At 37.7% G+C, this 22,665-nt stretch overlaps 2 protein-coding genes across 4 annotated transcripts in view; one reads left to right on the forward strand and one right to left on the reverse strand.

The window, feature by feature from the left end:
• Positions 1-5,671, reverse strand: part of Tmtc3 (transmembrane O-mannosyltransferase targeting cadherins 3) — a 44,465-nt gene extending 38,794 nt beyond the window's left edge. The window contains exon 1 of the mRNA XM_060377964.1: positions 5,493-5,671. The gene's annotated coding sequence lies outside the window, so the exon portion shown is untranslated. The remainder of the gene's footprint in view (positions 1-5,492) is intronic.
• Positions 5,672-5,809: 138 nt separating this feature from the next.
• The window catches only part of Cep290 (centrosomal protein 290), a 104,910-nt gene continuing 88,054 nt past the window's right edge, over positions 5,810-22,665 (forward strand). Inside the window, exons 1-7 of one of the 3 annotated variants that reach the window (XM_060377963.1) lie at positions 5,810-6,068; positions 6,537-6,666; positions 6,812-6,889; positions 7,807-7,876; positions 8,647-8,693; positions 10,376-10,519; positions 22,541-22,594. In XM_060377963.1, coding sequence (XP_060233946.1) covers positions 6,565-6,666; positions 6,812-6,889; positions 7,807-7,876; positions 8,647-8,693; positions 10,376-10,519; positions 22,541-22,594 — 495 coding nt within the window. In that variant the 5' untranslated portion in view covers positions 5,810-6,068; positions 6,537-6,564. The remainder of the gene's footprint in view (positions 6,069-6,536; positions 6,667-6,811; positions 6,890-7,806; positions 7,877-8,646; positions 8,694-10,375; positions 10,520-22,540; positions 22,595-22,665) is intronic. The other 2 variants (XM_060377961.1, XM_060377962.1) reach the window with 2 other exon arrangements.

Raw genomic sequence — 22,665 nt, forward strand, 5'->3', positions numbered from 1 at the left:
AGAAGCTGAAGCACCCCTTCCAACAGCTGATTATAAAGATTTTAGGAAACAAGACTAGGAACAGATGAACTGGTTCAAGTCTAACCCCTCTCCCACTCCTCCTACTTCTAAGCAAAGCCTGGAGAGTTCTTTTCTACAGTAGTGAGACACAAGGTCTCTTACATAGGCTACACAGTGACAAGAAAATGTCATATTGTAAATGAGGGTTGAAGAAGTTTGTCTACATTATGCTAAGACCCTCCAGCTCTCCTCTCTAATGGGGCAGATTGTTTTCTCCAATTTCACAACATTGGAAACAGAGAGGATTCTAAAGGCTTATAAATATAAAACAGGTTTCATACCACAAACCAGGATTCAAATTTTTTTTTCAATAATGGTGCAATTTAGAATAAACACTCCAACAAAACACAAAAAGGATCAGTGCTTCCATACAAATTTCTATGAGAAAATGATTTCCAATGTGAAATTCTTCACTCATAAATGTAAATTACTTTCATGGAAAAGTAGAATGGAAAAGTTTTAAAGTTTTTAAAAGTTTTAAGATGTTTATCACTGTCAGCCAATTAGTAATACACTAAATAGTGTATACTAGTAAACACAGGGAAATTGGAGAAGAGAATATAGTATGTGGTAGTCAAATATCTAAGAACACAACTCGAGGGAAAAAGGCTTTGTTTAGCTCATGGTTTCAGAATGTTCATTGAATGCATAGCTAGTTTCACTGCAGTAGCCCTGTGGCATGGGAGGACTACATGGCTAAAAGGCATCAAGGAAGAAAGTTGCTAAGCTGATGTCAGGAAAGAACAGAGAAGAGGGAGACAAAGAATGGATGAAGGGGCAGGTCAAATTCTTCAAATGCAAATACATACTGTTGAAGACCTAAATCTCCTATCAGGCTCCACCCAGCGATTTTCACTATCTCTCAACAGGCCACTCCTTTATGAACAGATAGCTTATGTTATTGAACTCATGATACAACAACTTCTGAAAAGCTGTTCCTCCGAATACTATACTTACTCAGCACACAAAGCTCTGAGAGACATTTCTTACCAAAGTTAGAAAACAGTATAAAGCAGTGACAAATGAAATACACAAAACGCCAACCATAGCATGTCAGAAAGTTTTTGAATAATGATGCTAAGAAGATATAATACCCAATCCATTTAAACAAAGTGCAAGGAAGAACCAGTGCTATGTAAATTGTATATAGACACTTATCTACACACAAACAACTTGTAAATCAGGAAAGCAATTCAGGTGTTCATTATGAGGTAGGTCAAAAAAAGGTGTTATATAAGGTTGAAAACCTCTCTCATAAAAAGCCTTTGGTTAAAGGCTTTAATAACACAAACATTTAAGTAATAGAAAACAATCTGGAATATTGGAAATTGATATGAAAGTTTCCTACTATAACTTAAAATTGAGTATTCGTGATAATGTGCAATGTAATATATTAAGTTAACTAATTTTTTTGAATTATAAAAACCTGAGAGTTGCTAGTTTTGAGTTTAATTTACTTGCTCTATGAAAATTAGTGAGGTTTCCATACAACACATAGCATTACAATCAACAGAATAACGTTTAGGATTAAATAGCCTAGTGAGTTAGCTATTATAGTCCGTGTAAATACATTCCAGAATGATCACATAATGACATTGGTTTAATGATACACTTTTAGGAATATATCTCCATCCTTAAATGACAGATAATTATATTGCCAATGTTTGATTTAAAATACCCCTCTCATTTAAGTACTTATTAAAGACGAATATATTCAAATTATAAATGCGGTTTTAAATTATTTAACCAGGGTTTTTCTTTTTATGGGTGCCTTTTGTTAATTTTGTTGTCTTCCACTTTCCTATATACATTTTAATTACTCTGACCTTCACTGTCTCCCTTCCAGCCCTCTTAGCTATTTCCCCTCCCAATAAAGCCAGTTCCCACATTCATGTATTTTTCTTTTTTTTTTTATTTTAGAAAACAGATTTATTCAGAAAAAGTGAGAAAGAACTCCTAAGAGTAGGGTAGGCTCCAAGAAAGACTATCCATAAGTTTTAAATTTTGTGGATTAAAAAGCTTAGTCCTTGTGAGTTGGTATTTTTTTAAACGACCTTTTATGATAAACAAAGTAAAAATTTTAGGTTCTAAATATTAAAGACTACTGTGTTAGTTTAATAAAGTCAAATAGATCCAGTCAGATTTAAAAATTACGGTACTTTTAGGCTACAGAAGGTCAATTTGGTAATTATAATGCTCAGTTCTAAAATGATCATCAAAACTCTGAACTTGATTTTGAATTGTCCTCTTCCCTAGGCTTAGGCTTACTGCAAATATGAGGGATATAATATGCCCCCCTTCATGTAGATACAGTACCTCATATACTTGCTAAACACATTGTTGTTTTGTTGCTAACGCTAATGTTAAGAAGGAATAAAGAGACAAGAACAAAAGCTGCTTACTTGACCACTATATTCAGACTCTCATGGCTGTTTGTGGGTTCTCTGAAGAACAAAATCCCCCAAGGTCAGGGAAAGCAGGACAGTAATAGAGTGTGTAGTTATCATATAATATGTTTTGTTTGTGTGTTAAAAGATCTTATTATGAAGCCAAGTCTACCAAGTCTATTTAACTAAGGGCCCTTCTGCTTCAATTCCTGTCTGGGATTATAGTGATGCACCATTATTTCTATCTTTCCCATTATGTAAAACAAACAAAAAAAAATGATTACGTGGTACTCAGAATAAATGCAGGGGCTAGCTAAGAGGGTTTAAAGACTTCCCAAAGGTGTATACCATGAAAGGTAGAATTAGTCCTAGTACAGGTCCTGAGTGCAGCTGTGGCTTTATTCAAGGTCTCCTGCAGGGTAGAGTTGGTGAAAAAGTGCCTACACAGTATTTCCTACTAGGCAAAATTCACTGGAGGCATTAGCATACATACACATGTATGTAGCATAAGCAAATGGGATGCCCAACTTGCTTGCTTAGAAAAAAAAAAAAAAGAAAAAAAAAGGGGTGGGGAGATCTTAGCATATACATACACAAAATCCAACTGTGACCAAAAGTTATTCATGATTATAGATATAACTTCAATTCCTTCAACAAAATTATATTGTTTCTCAGGTTAATAATCTGAGTAACCTGTATAATGACAAAGCTGTAAGACAGAGATGACTCTGGGGAACATGAGCCAAGGGAAGTCTTTCCGGTCTGTTTCCTGGGAAATCAACATAGTCATTCAGACCTTCTCTACAGCCTCCTCTATTCATTACCATCTTTTAAGTTCTATAGACCTTCTGTATGCAAAGTCTGTATTTACATGGAATAATACTTTTCCTTCTAGCCTCCTCATGCTAAGGAGAGACAAGTACCTGCTTGCACATGCATTCCTCTCCCTGAACATGATGTTCCTTCTGGGGAAAAAAAAATCTTAAAAAACACCTCTACTATACATTGTTTAATAAATTAATTATGGCAATGGATTATTTTAGAAACTAGAGCAGCAAGTTTCTTGAGAAGTCAGCAAAAGACAGGTAATGAATTTAAGTCCAGAGAGCCGAGGCAACAATTACGAAAGGCAAGGTTTTCTTACAAGATGATTTTGGTTAGATAAAACTGTCCACACAGGCCCAGGTTATTTGAAACACAAGTCCAGGCAGGTTCTCCTGCAACAAGGCAATTTACAGAACTGTCACATAAAGCTGGCTCTTGGAAAGATTTGAAAAATGAAGAAACTCCAGTGAAAAACTATCTTAGCCATTTTAAAATTATATAGCAAGTTGCAGAAACAATCTCAGTTAAATGTTCTGATTCACAGTTAAGTACAATATATAAAAACCTAGCTCACAAAATAATGTTTTGCGTTGTCAATCATAGCGCATTAGCTCAAAAATGCTGTTAAGATAAATTAGAGAATGGAACTTAAGAGAAAGATTACATGTTAGTTATGATTGGCACTGAGATCGACAATTGCAGCTTTGTCAGGCATTAGTTAACTACTTCTCTTAACTTATTCTCATGTCTGAAAAGAATAAAACTTATTAGCAGAATATGAACTCTCGAAGATATTACAAATATAAACAAGAAAGAAAACGGGTAGAAAAACAACAAAAAGAACACTAGTAGATGAGTAAGAAATAAAAGTGTGTAATAAAGATCAAGAGAAAATACTAAGGTGCTGGGATTAAAAACATTTTTTTTTGGGGGGGGGAATGGGGTTTGAGACAGGATTTCTCTTTATAGCCTCAGCTGTCTTGGAACTCCCTCTGTAGACTAGGCTGCCCTCAAACCCAAACCCACAGAGATCCACCTGCCTTTGTCTCCCAAGAGCTGGGATTAAAGGTGTCACCACCACCCACAAATTCTTACTATATTATACCAGTTAACATATTACTATACGTGTTCAATAAATACTGGTTTCATGTCTTAATATTTTTTGACAAAACGAACATAACAAATAATTTATTTTTTTTTGAGTAAATGAAGTTATAAAATTAAGATGTGTAAAATACAATAAAAATAAATATTAAAATTTAAAACAGTTAAGACTGGTGTCCATTTCAAAAATACTAGTTTCTGGAGTGCCTAAATGATGTGTGCACCTCACTAAATGAGAGACAGTCTTTAGGCTCTCCAAGCTCCAACCTCTTAAATGGAGAGTAAGGACAATGTAAGCATTCATTTTGTTGTACCTCTACCTAGAATAATTCACAAGTTGACCAGTATTTGGAAAAAGCAGACACGATAATCAGTCTTACAAATCTGATGTCTTTAAAATGTTTCAAATACCAATACATTTTAATTATTTCTTGTTTTTCTCGACCACCCAGTACAGAAATCTTTTCAAAAGGAAATTTTAAGTATCTACAGTTTTTCTGTAGATTGCTATATATGATATATATATACATCACATATAGTTACAAATGAGACACAGTTTCAAACAGAAGCCTACAGTTACCAAAGGTAACTTAGGAATGGGCAAAAGTTGCCTGTATTAAACGTTAAGCACACGAGAAGGCGCTTTCACCGAGGAGCCCCTTGGTACCCAGCAAATGACAGCAAAAATGCCTGAGCTTGGCACGGCCTTCTCCTATCTCTCCTGCAGGTCTAGACACGCACTCGCCTCCCCTTTTTTTGGCCTTCACTCCACACTTAATAGGTTGAGACCTATTAATCACTACAATCCACAAGCTGCTGCAGGGGACCAGAGATCCACCTTGATGCTTCACTCAACCCTGACCATGAAACATGGGTGTGTGTGTGTTGGGGGTGGCGTTCCACTTTGCCAGATAATAAGGAAGCTGGAAACTTTTGCTTAGTCTCTTCTCACTGAAATCACTAACTGGGAGTCCCAGCACACACCTGAGCAGTGGGAGGAGTCTACTCCACCTTTGCAAGACCCGCTGGCCCTTCAGCGCCGCGCTCCCTATCGTACGTGCTGTGCTCCCTGAGCTCCTCCCGGCCGCTGCTTGACCCCCCGCCCCCCGACCTCACCTGAGGGCGGGTCTGCTAGGGGATGGTTCAGGGAAGCCTCTAGGACAGTGGGCCGGAGGAGAACGCTGCAGAAAACACTGTCATAGTCCACACGCTCGGGCTCCGGGGCTGCCGAGGTGCCGCTCCTCCCGCCTCCCGATCCTTCTCCAGCTGCTCCCGGGCGGCCGCAGCTTCGCGCACTGCACGCCGGGAACTCGCTGCGCTCTCGAAGACTACGAATCCCAGGATGCAAAGCTGCAAAGCCAAACTGCACTCTGGGATGTGGAGTCTTCGTGTCACGCCTTCTCCCTCATCCATAATCATAAGGCCACGGAGGGGAAATATAGCCGTAAAGCTCCTCACAAGGTCGTGAAATGTAGTTGCCCCTAGCATCTGGGGCCTAGTTCCGGCATTGGCTGGCTGGGCGGGGAGTCGTGTCGCCTAGCAGCCGCCGCCGCTTTGGCGTGTTCAGGAAGAGTTGGCGGGAGCTTGAGAGCGCGAGGACCGCACAGGGAACTGGGAGGCCCAGGTGATGGCCGAACCCGGAGGTGGTCGCTGTAGATGAAAGACTGCCGCTGGTTGCAAGGCTTGGTTTAGGTGGGTGGATCCTGGTGAGCCAGAGCAGCTTAGTGTCGGTCACAGGTTCATAATCCCAAGGGACCGCCTACCTACTCAGCCCTTCTGTCCTGTCCGCAGTGCCCTCGCACGCTTGATTCGGTTCGGTCTTTATCTGCGCACTTTAAAAATCCTCTCGTTCAGAATCGGAGGGCATTTTCAAACTTCCAAGCATCCTGGGAGTTGGTAACATCATTGATGGCTGGGGACGTGGAAGAGGGGACTCGGGTCCTAGCTCCGTCTTAGCTAAGAGATAATAATTTAGCGTGTACGTTGTCGGATAGTCTCCCCCAGGCGAACTAATTCTCAAGGCAGTTTACAGTCTATGCATCAGTTTTGCTTTTCAGGAGCCATAGCTCTTTGCCAATACCTGGGGAGCTAGAACGATAACGTAAATACTGCAATGCCATTTTCCTTGAAAAATGCTAAAATCCACCTGCTTTGTTGTAGGAGCTGAAAGACAGTGAAAGAATTCAAGATGCCACCTAATATAAATTGGAAAGAATTAATCAAAGTTGATCCAGATGACCTGCCACGTCAAGAAGAGTTGGCAGATAATTTATTGATTTCCTTATCCAAGGTGCTTAATAAATAATTTGTAAACACATATTTATAATATGATTAATTGAAATTGGTTACTGAAATACTTGAATGCTACTGCTAGATGAGTGCTCTTATTTTATGTACGTGGTATGAAATGGTCCGTTTTTAAATTTCCTTATTAGGTGGAAGTAAATGAACTAAAAGATGAAGATCAAGAAAACATGATACATCTATTCAGAATTACTCAGTCGCTAATGAAGGTTTGTATACAGGAGATATTTAGCTAACAGTAAAGGAAATGTAAGAATGGATTCCTATATAAAGTATTCTTTATGGAAGTATTTGGAATTCCTAAGATACCCCTCAAAGATGAGCTCTTTAAGTTTAGATTTAAAGAGTGTGGGGTGTACTATGCATAGCAAATCTCGTTCCTATCTTAAAAAAGTGTGTAGGAAAAAAGTAGGAAAAAAAAGTATTTTTAATAATAACATAAAGAAATATAACTAGAGCTTCAAATAAAATCACAGAATGTCTCCCCTAGAAACTAATGATAAAATGGTAAGAGGATTCTAGATCCTCATAAATAAATACTGAGATAGGATATATACTTATTGTTTTTCATTAGGGTAAATATACATAGAAAATTTATTGTAGGCTGTAGACAAACAGATTTTAGGTCAGTAGTTTGTGATATACTGTTCACGTGTTTGGGGGTCTATTTTTGTTATCAGCAGTTTTGAAGCAAATAAAGGTTTTTGAATCATAATTGGTATAGATACAGAAATGTGCTTATGAAGGCAAAATTAGATGTGTTGTATAGTACAGATTGAAGGGGACTGGAGCTGATTAACTTCAGTAGTAAGAAGGAGTTGACATAAAATTATGTACCAGAATAATGACAACTTCAATAGAAAAAAAAAGATACTGAAAAGCATTTAAAATTATGTATAAAAAGTTTAAAGGGAAAAATCAAAGGTGGTTCAAAGTCCTTGCATTATAGAATTTATGAGTATTTATTCAACAAATATTTACTGACTGTCTTTCTGTGTGCAAGTCTAATTTTCTGTGTGCAAGTCTCAGACTAATGACGGAGATAGCAAATGGAACACAATTTGTATTTTCCCTGTTTATGTTACAGTGTAAATAATATAGCTTTCCCCCTCTCATTTTAATGTAGATGAAAGCTCAAGAAGTAGAGCTAGCTTTGGAAGAAGTTGAAAAGGCTGGAGAAGAACAAGCAAAATTTGGTAAATGTCTTGGGGAAAAAAAACTACTGTGCTTTTGTTATTTATTAGGCAGTGCAAAATTTATCATAGTCTATAAAATACATATTCAATTCATATTGAAAGATGCTCATCCATGCAGATGTGACAAAGGTGATGAAGAAAACACAGAAACACAGAAAAGCTGGGTTCGGGTGGACTGGGCTCTCTGATGGAGAAACTGCAGCACCCCAGAAGCTCGGTGTCTTTATTATATATAATTGAACTGAGAGGTGGAGTCATGGCATAGCTGAATGTGAAGTCAGGTGACTGCATACAAATAAACGAGGCAGGGTTTCTGGTACTCAGTTGAACAAGGAGGCAGATTAAGCTAATCTCAGTAGCAGTATCTGTAGCGGACTATAAACATAAGGGGGAAGAAAGCTGTGGTAGACCTTTTCTGCATAGGCTGTCAACCTCCACACGCAGACTTGTAGAGAAGGCCATTTCTCTGAGCCTAACCCAGGAAAGGCTTTTCCATTTGCCATAGGTCTGAGGCTTTGGAGTTCCTGACATGGCTTTGCCTGTGTCAGTAGCACACACTGACTCAGGACTTCACCCACTCAGGTCTTCCTCTGCTCTCTCCATGAAGACATTTCTAGAATGCCTAGTCCTTTGATTTAGTATACGATTATTACTTTCTTATAAGTGGATGGAATCTTTTACAGAGAATTGTGCTATTTTTACTGAAATTCACTTAAAATCTGATTACAGGAAATGTAACCAATTGAAACATTTGTGTTTTTTTTTAATAGAAAATCAATTAAAGACAAAAGTAATGAAACTAGAAAATGAACTGGAGGTATGTCCTTTTGTATTTCCTTGAGTATAATTGTTATTAATTGTGTTATCTTAAATTATTTTCAAATTTTCTTATTGCTAGTTTGAAAAACACAAATATTGTGATGAAGAGGTTACTCATTATACAGAATGTGTTTTTGTGATGTGTTTTCTAAGAATTAAGCATATAAATAAATATGCTTCAGAAATAAAATAATTTCTGAATGGAGCTGTCACTCTAGAAAAGTATATAGAAAGTTTAGTAGTAATTGAGGTGATGGAATGTGAGAACTAAATACACTGAGATTCCAAAAAGCCAAGAAGGTATGTAGTGCAAAAGGATTAGTCTTTGAAAGGAGGAACTAGGGGAAAGGAGATATGTATAGAACACATGCCTGTGAGTTTAGTTCTTAGAAGTTGAGAGAATGGGAATGAGATAATCTATAAGAATTAAGAATAGAAGAGAGTATGGCCAAAATCTAAGAGTCAGATAAACGTTGAAATATAGTAGAGAAAGGACTGAAGATCTAGTCTGTGGAGTCAGACTGGAGTTGTAGTCCTCACTGTTCTGACTTGATTAACTCTGTGCACTTGGCTGAGTTATTTTGCATTTTCTACTGCATTTCTAGCTTCTGGGAAAAAGTCTTGTAAATTCAAAACAAGTGAAGATATCGAGGATGGTAGAAGAGTGACATGATGGGTAGCTTGGAGGTTGCAGGGTGGAAGAATCCTAGGGAAATACTGACTTCTTTTCATGATCCTAAAAGAAATGAACAACTCCCTGTTGAAAAAGTTCCCAGGGAATCAGGACCCTAAAATAACCTATTTGCAGCTTTGTGAGGAAAAAAAGAAGGGTTTAGTTAAAAGCAACAGCTCAGATGTTGAATATGTAGCTTGTAAGATGCTTTTAGAGAGCACAGTGAGAACCTTCTTGAACCAGTGAGTATTGAAAAACGTTTGAGTAAGAGGAAAGTACCAGAAATATGGAAAATGTTCACATGAGGCAACCATGGTCCATTTGAAAGGAATATGAAGTAAAATGAATCAAATGTCTGGAAAGTTTTAAAGGGTTCCTGTCCTGGCTTTCTTATAGTAGTAGTCAGTCATAGTGTTTTGCATTTATTCTTGTTAAAACAATTCAAGTGTACATGTGACTTCCACACTAGCAAGGATGGGCACTACAGAAAATATGGCTGCTATACTACAAATTATCATCTGTTCTAACTAGTCTGTGGTTTCAGAGAAAAGTAAGAACAAGAGCACCAAAAGAGTTTTAGGTGTCTTAAGACTCTGGAGCAGCCTTCATAGTTGCATTTTAGACTGTAACTATGCTTAGTGACAGTAACAGCTTGTGTTCGACTTTTGATGGATGTTAGTGAGCTCATGTATTGATAACTTGCAAATGAAAGCCTAAATAACTTCAGGTTTGTTTTTATAATTATCTTTTTATTATCCAGAACAATTTTAAATTTACATACCTTGTGATCGTATTCTCCCCTCCCACAAGTCGTTCTGGAGCCTCTCCTCCTCCCTAAAAAACGTTAAGTTCTTTTTAATTATGTTTACATGCTTATGCTTTTAAATAGCTGACTTTCAAGTATACTGAAAAATCTATGAGTATATATTTCTTGATTCATTTGAACCTTCAAGTAAAAAGGAATTACTTATATTTGGAAGAATTAATTCTTGGCTTATGACTTTTAGATGGCTCAGCAGTCTGCAGGTGGACGTGATACTCGTTTTTTGCGTGATGAAATTCGTCAACTTGAAAAGCAGTTGGAACAAAAAGATAGAGAATTAGAAGATATGGAAAAAGAATTGGATAAAGAAAAGAAAGTTAACGAACAAGTAAGACACATTTATCTTAGTGAATCTTTATTGTTTAACATAATCCTTCATGGTTAATAGTTACCTTAGATCAGTTCTTGTTTATATGTTAGAGTTGAGGAATAATAGACATCTACCTAATTTTTGAAGCAGTGTTCATTTTGTCATCACATTTTAAAAATATAATGGATTACCTACTTCTAATTATGTGACTTGGAAAGTAATTCTTTAATTTTCTGGCATTGTTTTCTGAGGACATTACATAAAATTTACTTAGGTCTTGAACATTAGTATGAAAAAATGAATTTCATGTTCATAAATAAGCAAGTGATTTTTCTTACTGTCGATTTAGTTTGGTGATTTACATATGAATTAATGAATTTTGGTGTGGTAGAATTGGAAACATGAATATATGGCCATGTACTTCTTCAGCTGCTATGGTATAAATCCCTTTTTTCACCTTTATAACCATCATCATTATTTTTTTATTACTCTTTATTTTTTAAATTTCAATCACAGGTTATTTACTTTGTATCCCAGCCGTAGCCCCTCCCTCATCTCCTCCCTGCCCCTGTCCAAGTCCATTGCTAGGGGAGGTCCTCCTCCCCTGCCATCTGACCCTAGCTTATCAGGTGTGTGTGGGGTGGGGGAAGTAAAGGAGCCAGTCATCGAGTTCATGTCAGGAATAGTCCCTGTTCCCCTTACTAGGGAAAACCCACTTGGATACTGAACTACCATGGGCTACATCCAAGCAGGGGTTCTAGGTAATATCCATACATGGTCCTTGGTTGGGGAAACACTCTCATAGAGGACCCTCGTATCCTGATATTTTTGTCCTTGTGGAGCTCCTGTCCTCTCCTGGTCATATTACCTCCCCCTTTTATCATATGAGTCCCTGCACTCTGCTGAAGTTTTGATTATGAGTCTCCGCATCTGCTTTGACACACTGCTAGGTAGAGTCTTTCTTTTTTTTAAAAAAAAAATTGCATTTTTTTTATTATTAGTTATATTTTATTAATTCTGTATTCCAGCTGTATCCTGCTCCTTTATTCCCTCCCAATCCCACCCTCCTTCCCTCATCTTCTTCCTGCTCCTTTCCAAGTCCACTGATTGGGGAGGACCTCCTCCCCTTTCATCTGACCCTGTTTTATCAGGTATCTTCAGGACTGGCTGCAAAGTCCTCCTCTGTGACCTAGCAGGACTGCTCCTCCCTGGGGAGGTGGAGAGGTCAAAGAGCCTACCATTGAGTTCCTGTCAGAAATAGTCCCTGTTTCCCTTATTATGGGAAACCAGTTGGTTACTGAGCTACCACGGGCTTCATCCGAGCAAAGGTTCTCGGTTATATCCATACATGGTCCTTGGTGGAGTGTCAGTCTCAGAAAAGACCCCTGTGTCCAGATATATTTGGTCCTTGTGGAACTCCTATCCTTTCCATATCATACTAACTCCCCTTCTGCCGAAGATTTGGTTATGAGTCTTAGCATCTGTTTTGAAACACTGCTAGTTAGAGTCTTTCAGATGCCTTCTACGGTAGAAATCATGAAATTTGCAGGCAAATGGTGGAATCTAGAAAAGATCATTCTGAGTGAAGTATCCCAGAAGGAGAACGACAAACATGGTATATACTCGCTTATATAGACCTACATGATATAATAAACATAATGAAGTCTATACACCTAAATAAGATAAACAAGAAAGCAGACACGGGGTAAGTTGGTCAATCCTCACTCAGGAAGACAAATGGGATGTGCATTGGACGTATGACAGCAGTCTACTGCAGAGGGACTCTTTCTTTCGGTAGGCTCCTGTCCTGTTACTTGTTTTCTCTTACTTCCCATATCCATCCCATTTGTTTTTCTAAGGGAGGATTGATCATCTTACCCCGGGTCCTCTTTCTTGTTTATCTTCTTTAGGTACACATATTTTAGTATGTTTATCCTATCTTATATGTCTATATGAGTGAATATATACCATGTGTGTTTTTCTGCTCCTGGGATACCTCACTCAGGATGATCTTTTCTAGATCCCACCATTTGTCTGCAAATTTCATTATTTCTGTGTTTTTAATTGCTGAGTAGTATTCCATTGTGTAAGAGTACCATAATTTCTGTACCATTCCTCCATTGCTGGACATCTGGGTTGTTTCCAGTTCCTGGTTATTACAAATAAAGCTAGTACAAACATGGTTGAGCAAATGTCCCCTTATTGTGTACTTGAGCATCTTTTGGATATATGCCTAAGAGTTGTATAGCTGGATCTTGAGGAAGTGCTATTCCTAATTGTCTGAGAAAGTGCCAGATTGATTTCCAAAGTGGTTGTACAAGTTTACATTCCCACCAGGAATGGAGGAGGGTTCCCCTTTCTCCACAACCTCTCTAGCATGTGTTGTCACTTGAGTTTTTAACCTTTGCCATTCTGATGGATGTAAGGTGAAATCTCAGGGTCATTTTGATTTGCATCTCTCTGATGGCTAAAGACATTGAGCATCTCTTTATGTGTTTTCTGACATTCTATATTCCTCTACAGAGAATTTTCTGTTTAGCTCCATACCCATTTTTTTAATTGGATTGCTTGATTTATTGCTGTTTAATTTCTTTATTTCTTTATATATTCTGGAAAGCAGCCCTCTGTCAGATATAGGGTTGGTGAAGATCCTTTCTCAGTCTGTAGGCTGTCATTTTGTTCTGATAACAATGTCTTTTTTCTTTACAGAAGCTTTTCAGTTTCATAAGGTCCCATTTATCAATTGTTGCTCTTAGAGCCTGTGCTGTTGGTGTCCTGATTAGGAAGTTGTCTCCTGTGCCATTGAGTACAAGGCTCTTCTCCACTTTTTCTTCTAACTGATTTAGTGTATCTGGTTTTATGTTGAGGTCTTTGATCCACTTGGACTTTAGTTTTGTTCAGGGTGATAAATATGGATCTATTTTCATTTTTCTGCATGTAGACATCTAGATGGACCAGCACCATTTGTTGAAGATGCTGTCTTTTTTCCATTGAATGGTTTTGGATTCTTTGTGGAAAATCAAGTATTCATAGGTGTTTGGGTTTATTTCTGGGTCTTCTATTCGGTTCCATTGATCCTCCTTTCTGCTTCTATGCCAGTACCATGCTGCTTTTATTACTATTACTCTGTAGTACAGCTTGAGATCAGGGATGGAGATACCTCCAGACGATCTGTTGTTGAACAGGATTGTTTTGGAAATTCTGGTTTTTTTGTTTCTCCAAGTTGAGAATTTTTCTTTCAAGGTCTGTAAAGAATTATATTGGTATTTTGATGGGAACTGCATTGAATCTGTTGATTGCTTTTGGCAGGATGGCCATTTTCACTATGTTAATCCTACCGATTGATGAGCATGGGAGATTTTTCCATCTTCTGATATCTTCTTCAATTTCTTTTTTCAGAGACTTGAAGTTTTTTTCAAATAGGTCTTTCACCTGCTTGGTTAGTGTCACAGCAAGGTACTTTATGTTATTAGTGGCTATTGTGAAGGGTGTTGTTTCCCTGATTTCTTTCTTGGCCCTTTTTCTTTGGTATACAGGAGGGCTTCTGATTTTTTTATCCAGCCACTTTGCTGAAGGTGTTTATCAGCTGAAGGAGTTCTCTGGTTGAATTTTTGGGGTCACTCAGGTATACTATCATATCATCTGTGAACAGTGAAACTTTGACCTCTTCCTTTCCGATTTATATCCCCCTTGATCTCCTTTACTTGTCTTATTGCTCTAGCTAGGACTTCAAGTACTATGTTGAATAGATATGGAGAGAGTGGGCAGCCTTGCCTTATTCCTTATTTCAGTGGGATGATTTAAGTTTCTCTCCATTGAGTTTGATGTTGGCTATAGGCTTGCAGTATATTGCCTTTACTATGTTTAGGTATGTGCCTTGTATTACTGATATCTCCAAAACTTTAAACATGAATGGATGTTGGACTTTGTCAAATGCTTTTTCGGCATCTAAGGAGATGATCATGTGATTTTTCTCCTTCAGTTTGTTTATATGGTGGATTACATTGATGGATTTCCATATATTGAAATTGTATGCCTGGGATGAAGCCTACTTGGTCATGGTGAATGATATCTTTTATGTTTTCTTGGATTCGGTGTGCAGGTATTTTATTGAGTATTTTTGCATCAATATTCATAAGAGAGATAAATCTGAAGTTCTCTTTTTTTGTGTTTTTTAATATCAAGGAGACTGTGGCTTCATAGAATGAGTTTGGTAAAGTTCCTTTTGTTTCTATTTTGTGAAACAGTTTAAAGAGAATTGGAATTAGCACTTCTTTGAAGGTCTGATAGAATTCTGCTCTGAAACCATCTGGCCCAGGGCTTTTTTTGGAAGGAAGACTGTTGATGACTGCTTCAATTTCCTTGGGGGATATAGGGCTATTCAATCTTTCTACCTGAAGTTGACTTAATTTCGGTAGATGTAATCTATCAAGAAAATTGTCTATTTCGTTTAGATTTTCAAATTTTGTAGCATATAGGCTTTTTTAAAATTTTTTTTTAATTTTATTTTTCTTATTAGTTACATTTTGTTAATTCTGTATCTCAGCTGTATCCCACTCCCTCATTCCCTCCCCAATCCCACCCTCCCTCCCTCATCTCCTCCCTGCCCCTTTCCAAGTCCACTGATAGGGGAGGACCTCCTCCCCTTTCATATGACTCCGTTTTGTCAGGTATTTTCAGGACTGGCTGCAAAGTCCTCCTCTGTGGCCTAACTGTACTGCTCCTCCCTTGTGGGGTGGGGAGGTCAAAGAGCTCCTGTTCCTATTAGAAATAGTCCTTGTTCCCCTTACTATGGAAAACCAATTGATTACTGAGCTATCACGGGTCACAACCAAGCAGAGGTTCTAGGTTTTATCCACTCATGGTCTTTGGTTGAGTGTCCATCTCAGAAAAGACCCTGTGCCAAGATATGTTTGGTCCTTGTGGAGCTCCTATCCTTTCCATATCAAACTCCCCTTCTTTCATATGATTCCCTGCACTCTTCCAAAGGTTTGGTTATGAGTCTTAGTATCTACTTTGAAAAACTGCTAGGTGGAGTCTTTCAGATGCCTTCTGTGGTGGACTCCTGTCATATGTTCAATGCATATCCATTTGTCTTTGTAAATGAGGATTGATCATCATACCCTGTGTCCACTTTCTTGATTATCTTCTTTAGGTGTATAGATTTCATTATGTTTATCACATCTTTTATGTCTATATAAGCGAGTATATTCCATGTTTGTCTTTCTCCTTCGGGATACTTCACTCAGAATGATCTTTACTAGATCCCACCATTTGCCTGCAAGTTTCATGATTTCTTCTTTTTTGATTACTGAGTAGTATGGGGAACCCTCCTCCATTGCTGGTGGGAATGTAAACTGGTACAACCACTTTGGAAGTCAATCTCGCGCTTTCTCAGACAATTAGGAATAGTGCTTCCTCAAGACCCAGCTATACCACTGCTACACATATACCCAAAATTTGCTCAAGTACACAGTAAGGACATTTGCTCAACCATGTTTGTAGCAGCTTTATTTGTAATAGCCAGAACCTGGAAACAATCCAGATGTCCATCAACGGAGGAATGGATACAGAAATTGTGGTATTTTTACACAAATACTACTCAGCATATAGGCTTTTGTGATATGACCTAATGATTGTTTGGATTTCCTCAGTTTCTGTAGTTAAGTCCCCCTTTTCATTTCTGATTTTGCTGATTTGGATAGTTTTTCTGCCTTTTACTTGGCAAAGGGTTTGTCTGTCTTGTTGATTTTCTCTTTTTTTTTTATTTAATTTTTTTAATTTATTTATTTTTATATTAATCTAAGGTTATTTACTTTGTATCCCAGCCGTAGCCCCCTCCTGCCTTCCCTCCCAATCCTACCCTCCCTACCTCATCTTCTCCCTGCCCCTTTCACAAAGAAACCAACTCTTGCTTTCATTGTTTCTTTGAATAGTTTTGTTTCTAATAGATTGATTTTTGCCCTGAGTTTTATTATTTCCAGCCTTCTGCTCCTCTTGGGTGTATCTGCTTCTTTTTTTTCCCCCTAGGGCTTTCAGTTGGGCAATTAAATTGTTTGTGTGAGTTGTTACAAATTTCTTCTTGAAGGCACTTAGTGCTATGAATTTTCCTCTGAGCACTGCTTTCATTGTGTCTCATAAATTTGGGTATGTTGTACCTTCATTTTCATTGAATTCTAGGAAGTCTTTAATTTCTTTATTTCTTCCTTAACCCAGCTATCATTGAGCAGCAAGTTGTTCAGTCTCCATGTGCTTGTAGGCTTTTTTCTAATTTCATTGTTTTTGATGTCCATGATGGTCAGATAGAATACAGGGGATTATTTCGATCCTCTTGTATCTGTTGAGGCTTGCATTGTGACTAACTATATGGTCTATTTTGGAGAAGGTTCCATGAGGTGCTGAAAAGAAGGTATACTCTTTTAAGTTTGGGTGAAAAGTTCTGTAGACATCTATTAGGTTCATTTGAATTAGGGCCTCTGTAAGTGCCTTTATTTCTCTATTTGGCTTCTGTCTAGATGATCTGTCCTTTGGTGAGAGTGGGGTGTTAAACTCTCCCACTAATAAGGTGTTGGGATCGATTTGTGATTTAAGCTTTAGTAATGTTTCCTTTATGAATGTAAGTGCTCTTGTATTTGGGGTATAGATGTTCAGAATTGTGATGTCCTCTTGGTAGATTTTTCCTTTGATGAGAATATAGTGCCCCTCCTCATCTTTTTTGATTAATTTTGGTTGAAAGTCCATTTTTTTAGATATTAGGATAGCTACTCCAGCATGTTTTCTGGGTTTATTTGTTTTGAAAAACATTTTTTAACAGTCATTATTACAGCACAACCAAAACTTTGCTTTGTAGTACATAGTTTTCAGTTCTGAGATATAGTCACAATTTATGATAAATATAGCATCAGATAAGATAGAACTTTGCAGGAGCATCACAATATAAGACTATGTTGAAATATGCCATGGAGGGATATTTAAAACAGTCTGGATGTTCAACATTTAATGCATAAACTGAATCTGGAAGTAGAATTAAGTATGGCTATAGAGATTAAAATGTATACATTGTCAAAGAATAGAACACTATGGATAGAAGGCGCATCATTCACTAAGGCTACAGGTAAGAAATATTCAATTACTCACTTGAAATATAGATCAGGTAGAGTTTTTATCATTTGTCACATACTTTCTATGCATTAGTTTATCATTCCTTATTTTTACTTAACATATGTGAGAGTGAAATCATTTCTAATATGGTAGAAATGAAGGGATAAACAAGGAATTAAGCAAGTGCCCATTGTTGCAGCAAAGAAATGATAGTGAGGATTTGAATATTGAGTCCCACTCAAGAATGTGCTGTCAACCACTCTCCTACCCTGCCTTCCCAGCTTTTTAAAAAAATGAATGAATGAATTTTTATTTATTACATTTTTTTCACTTTGTATCCCAGCTGTAGCCCACTCCCTCATCCCCTCCCAATCTTGCCCTCCTTCCCTCATCTTCTCCCTTGCACCTCCTCTAGTCTATTGATAGGAGAGGTCCTTCTCACTTCCATCTGATCCTAGCCTGTTAGGTCTCATCAAGGCTGGCTGCATTGTCTTCCTGTATGTCCTGGTAAGGCTGCTTGCTTCTCCTTCAGGGGGAGGTGATCAAAGTGAGAGCCACTGAGTTCAAGTCAGGGATAGTCCCTGTTCCCCTTAATAGGTGACCCACTTGGAGATTGATCTGCCATGGGCTACATCTGTGCAGGGGTTCTAGGTTATCTTCATGCATGGTCCTTGATTGGAGTATCAGTCTCAGAAAAGAACCCTGGGCCCAGGTTTTTTGGTTCTGTTGCTCTCCCTATAGAGCTCCTGTCCCCTCTAGGTCTTTCTATCTCCCTGTTCTTTCATAAGATTTCCTGCACTCTGCCCAAAGTTTGACTATGAGTCTCAGCATCTGTTTTGATATCCTGCTGGGTAGAGTCTTTCAGAGGCCCTCTATGGTGGCTCCTCTCCTGTTCCCTGGTTTCTTCCTCTTTGATGTTCATCCCATTTGCCTTTCTGAATGAGGACTGGTCATCTTACCCAGAGTCGTCCTTCTTGCTTAGCTTCATAGTACTACCTCAAGATCCAGCTATACCACTCCTAGGCATATATCCAAAATATGCTCATGTATACAACAAGGACATATATACGCAATCATGTTCATAGGAGCTTTATTCATAATAGCCAGAATCTGGAAACATACCAGATGTCCATCAGCTGAGGAATGGATACAGAAATTGTGGCACATTTACACAATGGAATACTACTCAGCAATTAAAAATAAGGAAATCATGAAATTAGCAGGCAAATAGTGGGAATGATCATCCTTAGTGAGGTACCCCAGAAACAGAAAGACACACATAGTATATACTCACTTATAAGTGGATATTAAACAAATAATATAGAATAAACATACTAAAATCTGTATACCTTCTCAGCCTTAATTCTCTAGAACTCCTGGGAAAGGCCAAGTCCTAAGGAATTCTTTTAAAGAACCAAAACAGAATGTTTGAAGACAAGGATAGGCCAGATCAGTCCTTTTAAAGCTTACTCATTTGTGGAAAGTGGACTGGAGAGGGTCAGAGTCAGTAAGGAAGCGTTTGTAATAATTCTGACAAGTTCTAATGGTGGCCTAACTAAGGCAATAACTGACGGGATTAGAAGACAGACACACGCTTGATAGAAAGAGATGTAACTGCGTGTGGTGGTTGATGAGGGAGAGTAATGGAGAGTCTGTCTATTTTGTGGTATGGGCATGTTTCGAACACTAAATAGTTTAGAGTTTGAACATTATTGTTTCAGTATTGTACAGTTAAATTTGAGTTTTTTGTGGACATACTCAAAGAAGAAATGTTTGAATCTCGTATTCACAGTAGACACTGGACAAATCATGAGAGTGTATTGGTCTTCAGTACAGCTATTAATGAAGCTAGAACAATGATCTTACAATGTATCTCTGGCAAATATTTAATAAAATAATGAAGATATTCTGAAAGAAAGACATCAAGAGTGCAGAGTTTGAGAAGCCAATAACATTGTAGAATAACATTGAATTCTTGAGTATTAAATTCTTAATTTTCCAGTTTAGAATATGATTGGACAGATAGTACCAGATTGTAACCAGTGTTTGCTATTTTGTGTGTTCCTTTTTCTCTCTTCCACCCTTATGAACCTCGTAACACTAGTTAGGAAAAAAAATAAAATAAAGGATAGATAGGAAAGAAAGAGGGCAGCGTTATTGTTAGACTACTACCTGCTGATTAGGGGTGTCAAGTTCCTTGGGACAAATTTGATCTTCTTCAGGATATCTAATTTCTTATTTCTCATTTCTTTGTGCCAAGACTACTTAACAAATCACAACCGACAGCATCTGACCACCAACCAGCCAACAACAGCAGCAACAGCAACCCTGCCTCTTAGGGCCCTAGCATATGTATATTCTCTGAAAAGTTCCCAGAATTCCAAATGTCTCACATTCACAGAAGCTATCTGCAGCTGGCAAAATCAGGCCTGCACAAAGCATATCATAGCCACCTACTGTGAAGCAGTCCCGTATCCCCACACCTGGGATTAAAATGAAAACGTATTTCCATAATATTTTTGTGTTTTTAAAGAAATAAAAATTGTAAAATTCATACTACACCAGATAATAATAATAGTCATTATTTTAATCCCTATCAAAACTCTTAAAATTTACATTTGCTTTGGATGTTACTAAGAACTTTCTTTAAATGTTTTATTTTAGAAAATATAATTTTATAAATATTGTCAAAAAACCAATAATAGTCATATTCTCCTCATGTGTATTCATCAATTAATATTTCTGTTATTCTTTTGTACATATAGTTTTTCATCTCTCATTTTGCTTTTGTTGAGCCATTTGAGACTTACTTTTAGACATAATAATACATTACACTTAAATAGGTCTCCAAAAGTAAGTTTTCACTTATACAGCCAAAATAGAATTATGATGTTCAGGAAATGTAATATTGATTTAGTAGTGTTCTATAATCAAATTTCCTCTACTGACCTAATGGTGTCTTCTGTTTCCTAGCTGCTGCCCCCTAGTGTCTAAAGAACCATCATATGCCTCCTTATAGGTTTGCTTATAAGTTTGTTGCATATATTCATGTTTGGAGTTTTTCTTTAATAAGACAGAAAACAGAAAAATAAAAGACCGTGAAAAGGATGTCTTATGGAATATAGGTAATAAAAAAGCATCATATTGATTATAATATTTTTTCTGCCCAGAAGAAAAAGGAAACTGCCACAAATGAACTGTTTTAGGTTACAAAAACAACATTTAGTATTTTTTGCTGTTCTGTTTGTTGAGCATCATGCTAAGAACTTTACATCCTCATGTCAACAAAACAGATGAAATGATTTAAGAGATAGTAAATAGCTTTTTCATACTAAAGTAGGAATTATAATCAAACCTAGGCCAATCTGATTTCAGATTGTTAATTATTTATCTGCCATTTGTTATATATTGAGAGTTTATAAAGTGCAAAGAGTGATTTTTTTTTTTCCTTGGCATAAAGGAAAGGTAGAATGATCTAAAACAGATTTTAGGAGATTGAGTAATATAACTTTTAAATTTTTGTCATTTTTAGCCTTTAGTTTGCTTTAGTATATATAGGTTTTTTTTGTTGTTGTTGTTGTTCTTTAAATCTTTAAAATTGAATATTTATGGTACTTTTTAAATTTCCTGTAAAATATTTTCCTTTTTTAATTTTTATTTTTTTAATATTAGTTATAGTTTGTTAACTTTGTATCCCTGCTGTATCCCACTCCCTCTTTCCCTCCCAATCCCACCTTCTCACCCTCATCTCCTCCCTGCCCCTTTCCAAGTCCACTGAAAAGGGAGAACCTTCTCCCCTTCCATATGATACTGGTTTATCAGGTGTCTTCAGGACTGGCTGCAAAGTCCTCTGTGGCCTAGCAAGGCTGCTTCTCCCTGGGGTTGGGAGCCCGCCATAGAGTTCATGTCAGAAACAGTCCCTGTTCCCCTTATTAGGGTACCCACTTGGATACTGAGATACCAAGGGCTACATCTGAGCAGGGGCTCTAGGTTGCATCCATACATGATCCTTGTTTGGAGAAACAGTCCCATAAAAGACCCCTGTGCCCAGATATATTTGGTCCTTGTGGAACTCCTGTCCTCTCCAGGTCATTTTAACTCCACCCCCCCCCCTTTTTTTTTTTTGGTTCCCTGCATTCTGCCAGAGGTTTGGTTATGAGTCTTAATATCTGCTTTGATACACTGCTAGGTAGAGTCCTTCAGAGGCCCTCTGTGGTAGGCTCCTGTCCTGTTAACTTGTTTGCTCCTACATCCAATGTCCATCCCATTTGTCTTTCTAAGTGAGGATGGGTGTCAGGATGGCCAAGTGATCTAAGGCACCAGACTCAAGGTGGTAAAACAAGGACCAAATATATCTGGGCACAGGGTCTTTTCTGAGACTGACATTCAACCAAGGACCATGTATGGATATAACCTAGAACCTCTGCTCAGATGTAGCCCATGGTAGCTCAGTAACCAATTGGTTTCCCATAGTGAGGGGAATAAGGACTATTTCTAACAGAACTCAATGGCTGGCTCTTTGACCTCCCACCCCCCAAGGGAGGAATAGTCCTGTTAGGCCACAGAGGAAGGTTTTGCAGCCAGTCCTGAAGATACCTGATAAAACAGGATCAGATGAATGGGGAGGAGGCCCCCCCCATCAGTGGACTTGGAAAGGGGTACGGTGGAGATGAGGGAGGGTGGGATTGGGAGGGAACAAGGGAGCGGGATACACCTGGGATACAAAGTTAATAAAATGTAAATGATAAGAAAAAATAAAATTAAAAAAAATATTTTCTTTATTCTTTATTCTTTATGAAGTGTTTACTAGTCTTTAGTAGTTAAATGTTCTCTATTGGAAAGGATTTAGAATTAAAATCAACAAGCTAAATATGGGATTAAAATTGAATTACTTTTGAGTTTCATCATCTTATTCATTTATTTATTTTACTGTTTTAGTTGGCTCTTCGAAATGAGGAGGCAGAAAATGAAAACAGCAAGTTAAGAAGAGAGGTTAGTAGAGACTTTCCAGTTTTGTGGTGGTTTAACGAAGACTTACTTGTTTAAAATGTTTACTTAGTAGA

This window comes from Meriones unguiculatus, chromosome 2 (genome assembly GCF_030254825.1).
Source record: "Meriones unguiculatus strain TT.TT164.6M chromosome 2, Bangor_MerUng_6.1, whole genome shotgun sequence".
Taxonomy (NCBI): domain Eukaryota; kingdom Metazoa; phylum Chordata; class Mammalia; order Rodentia; family Muridae; genus Meriones; species Meriones unguiculatus.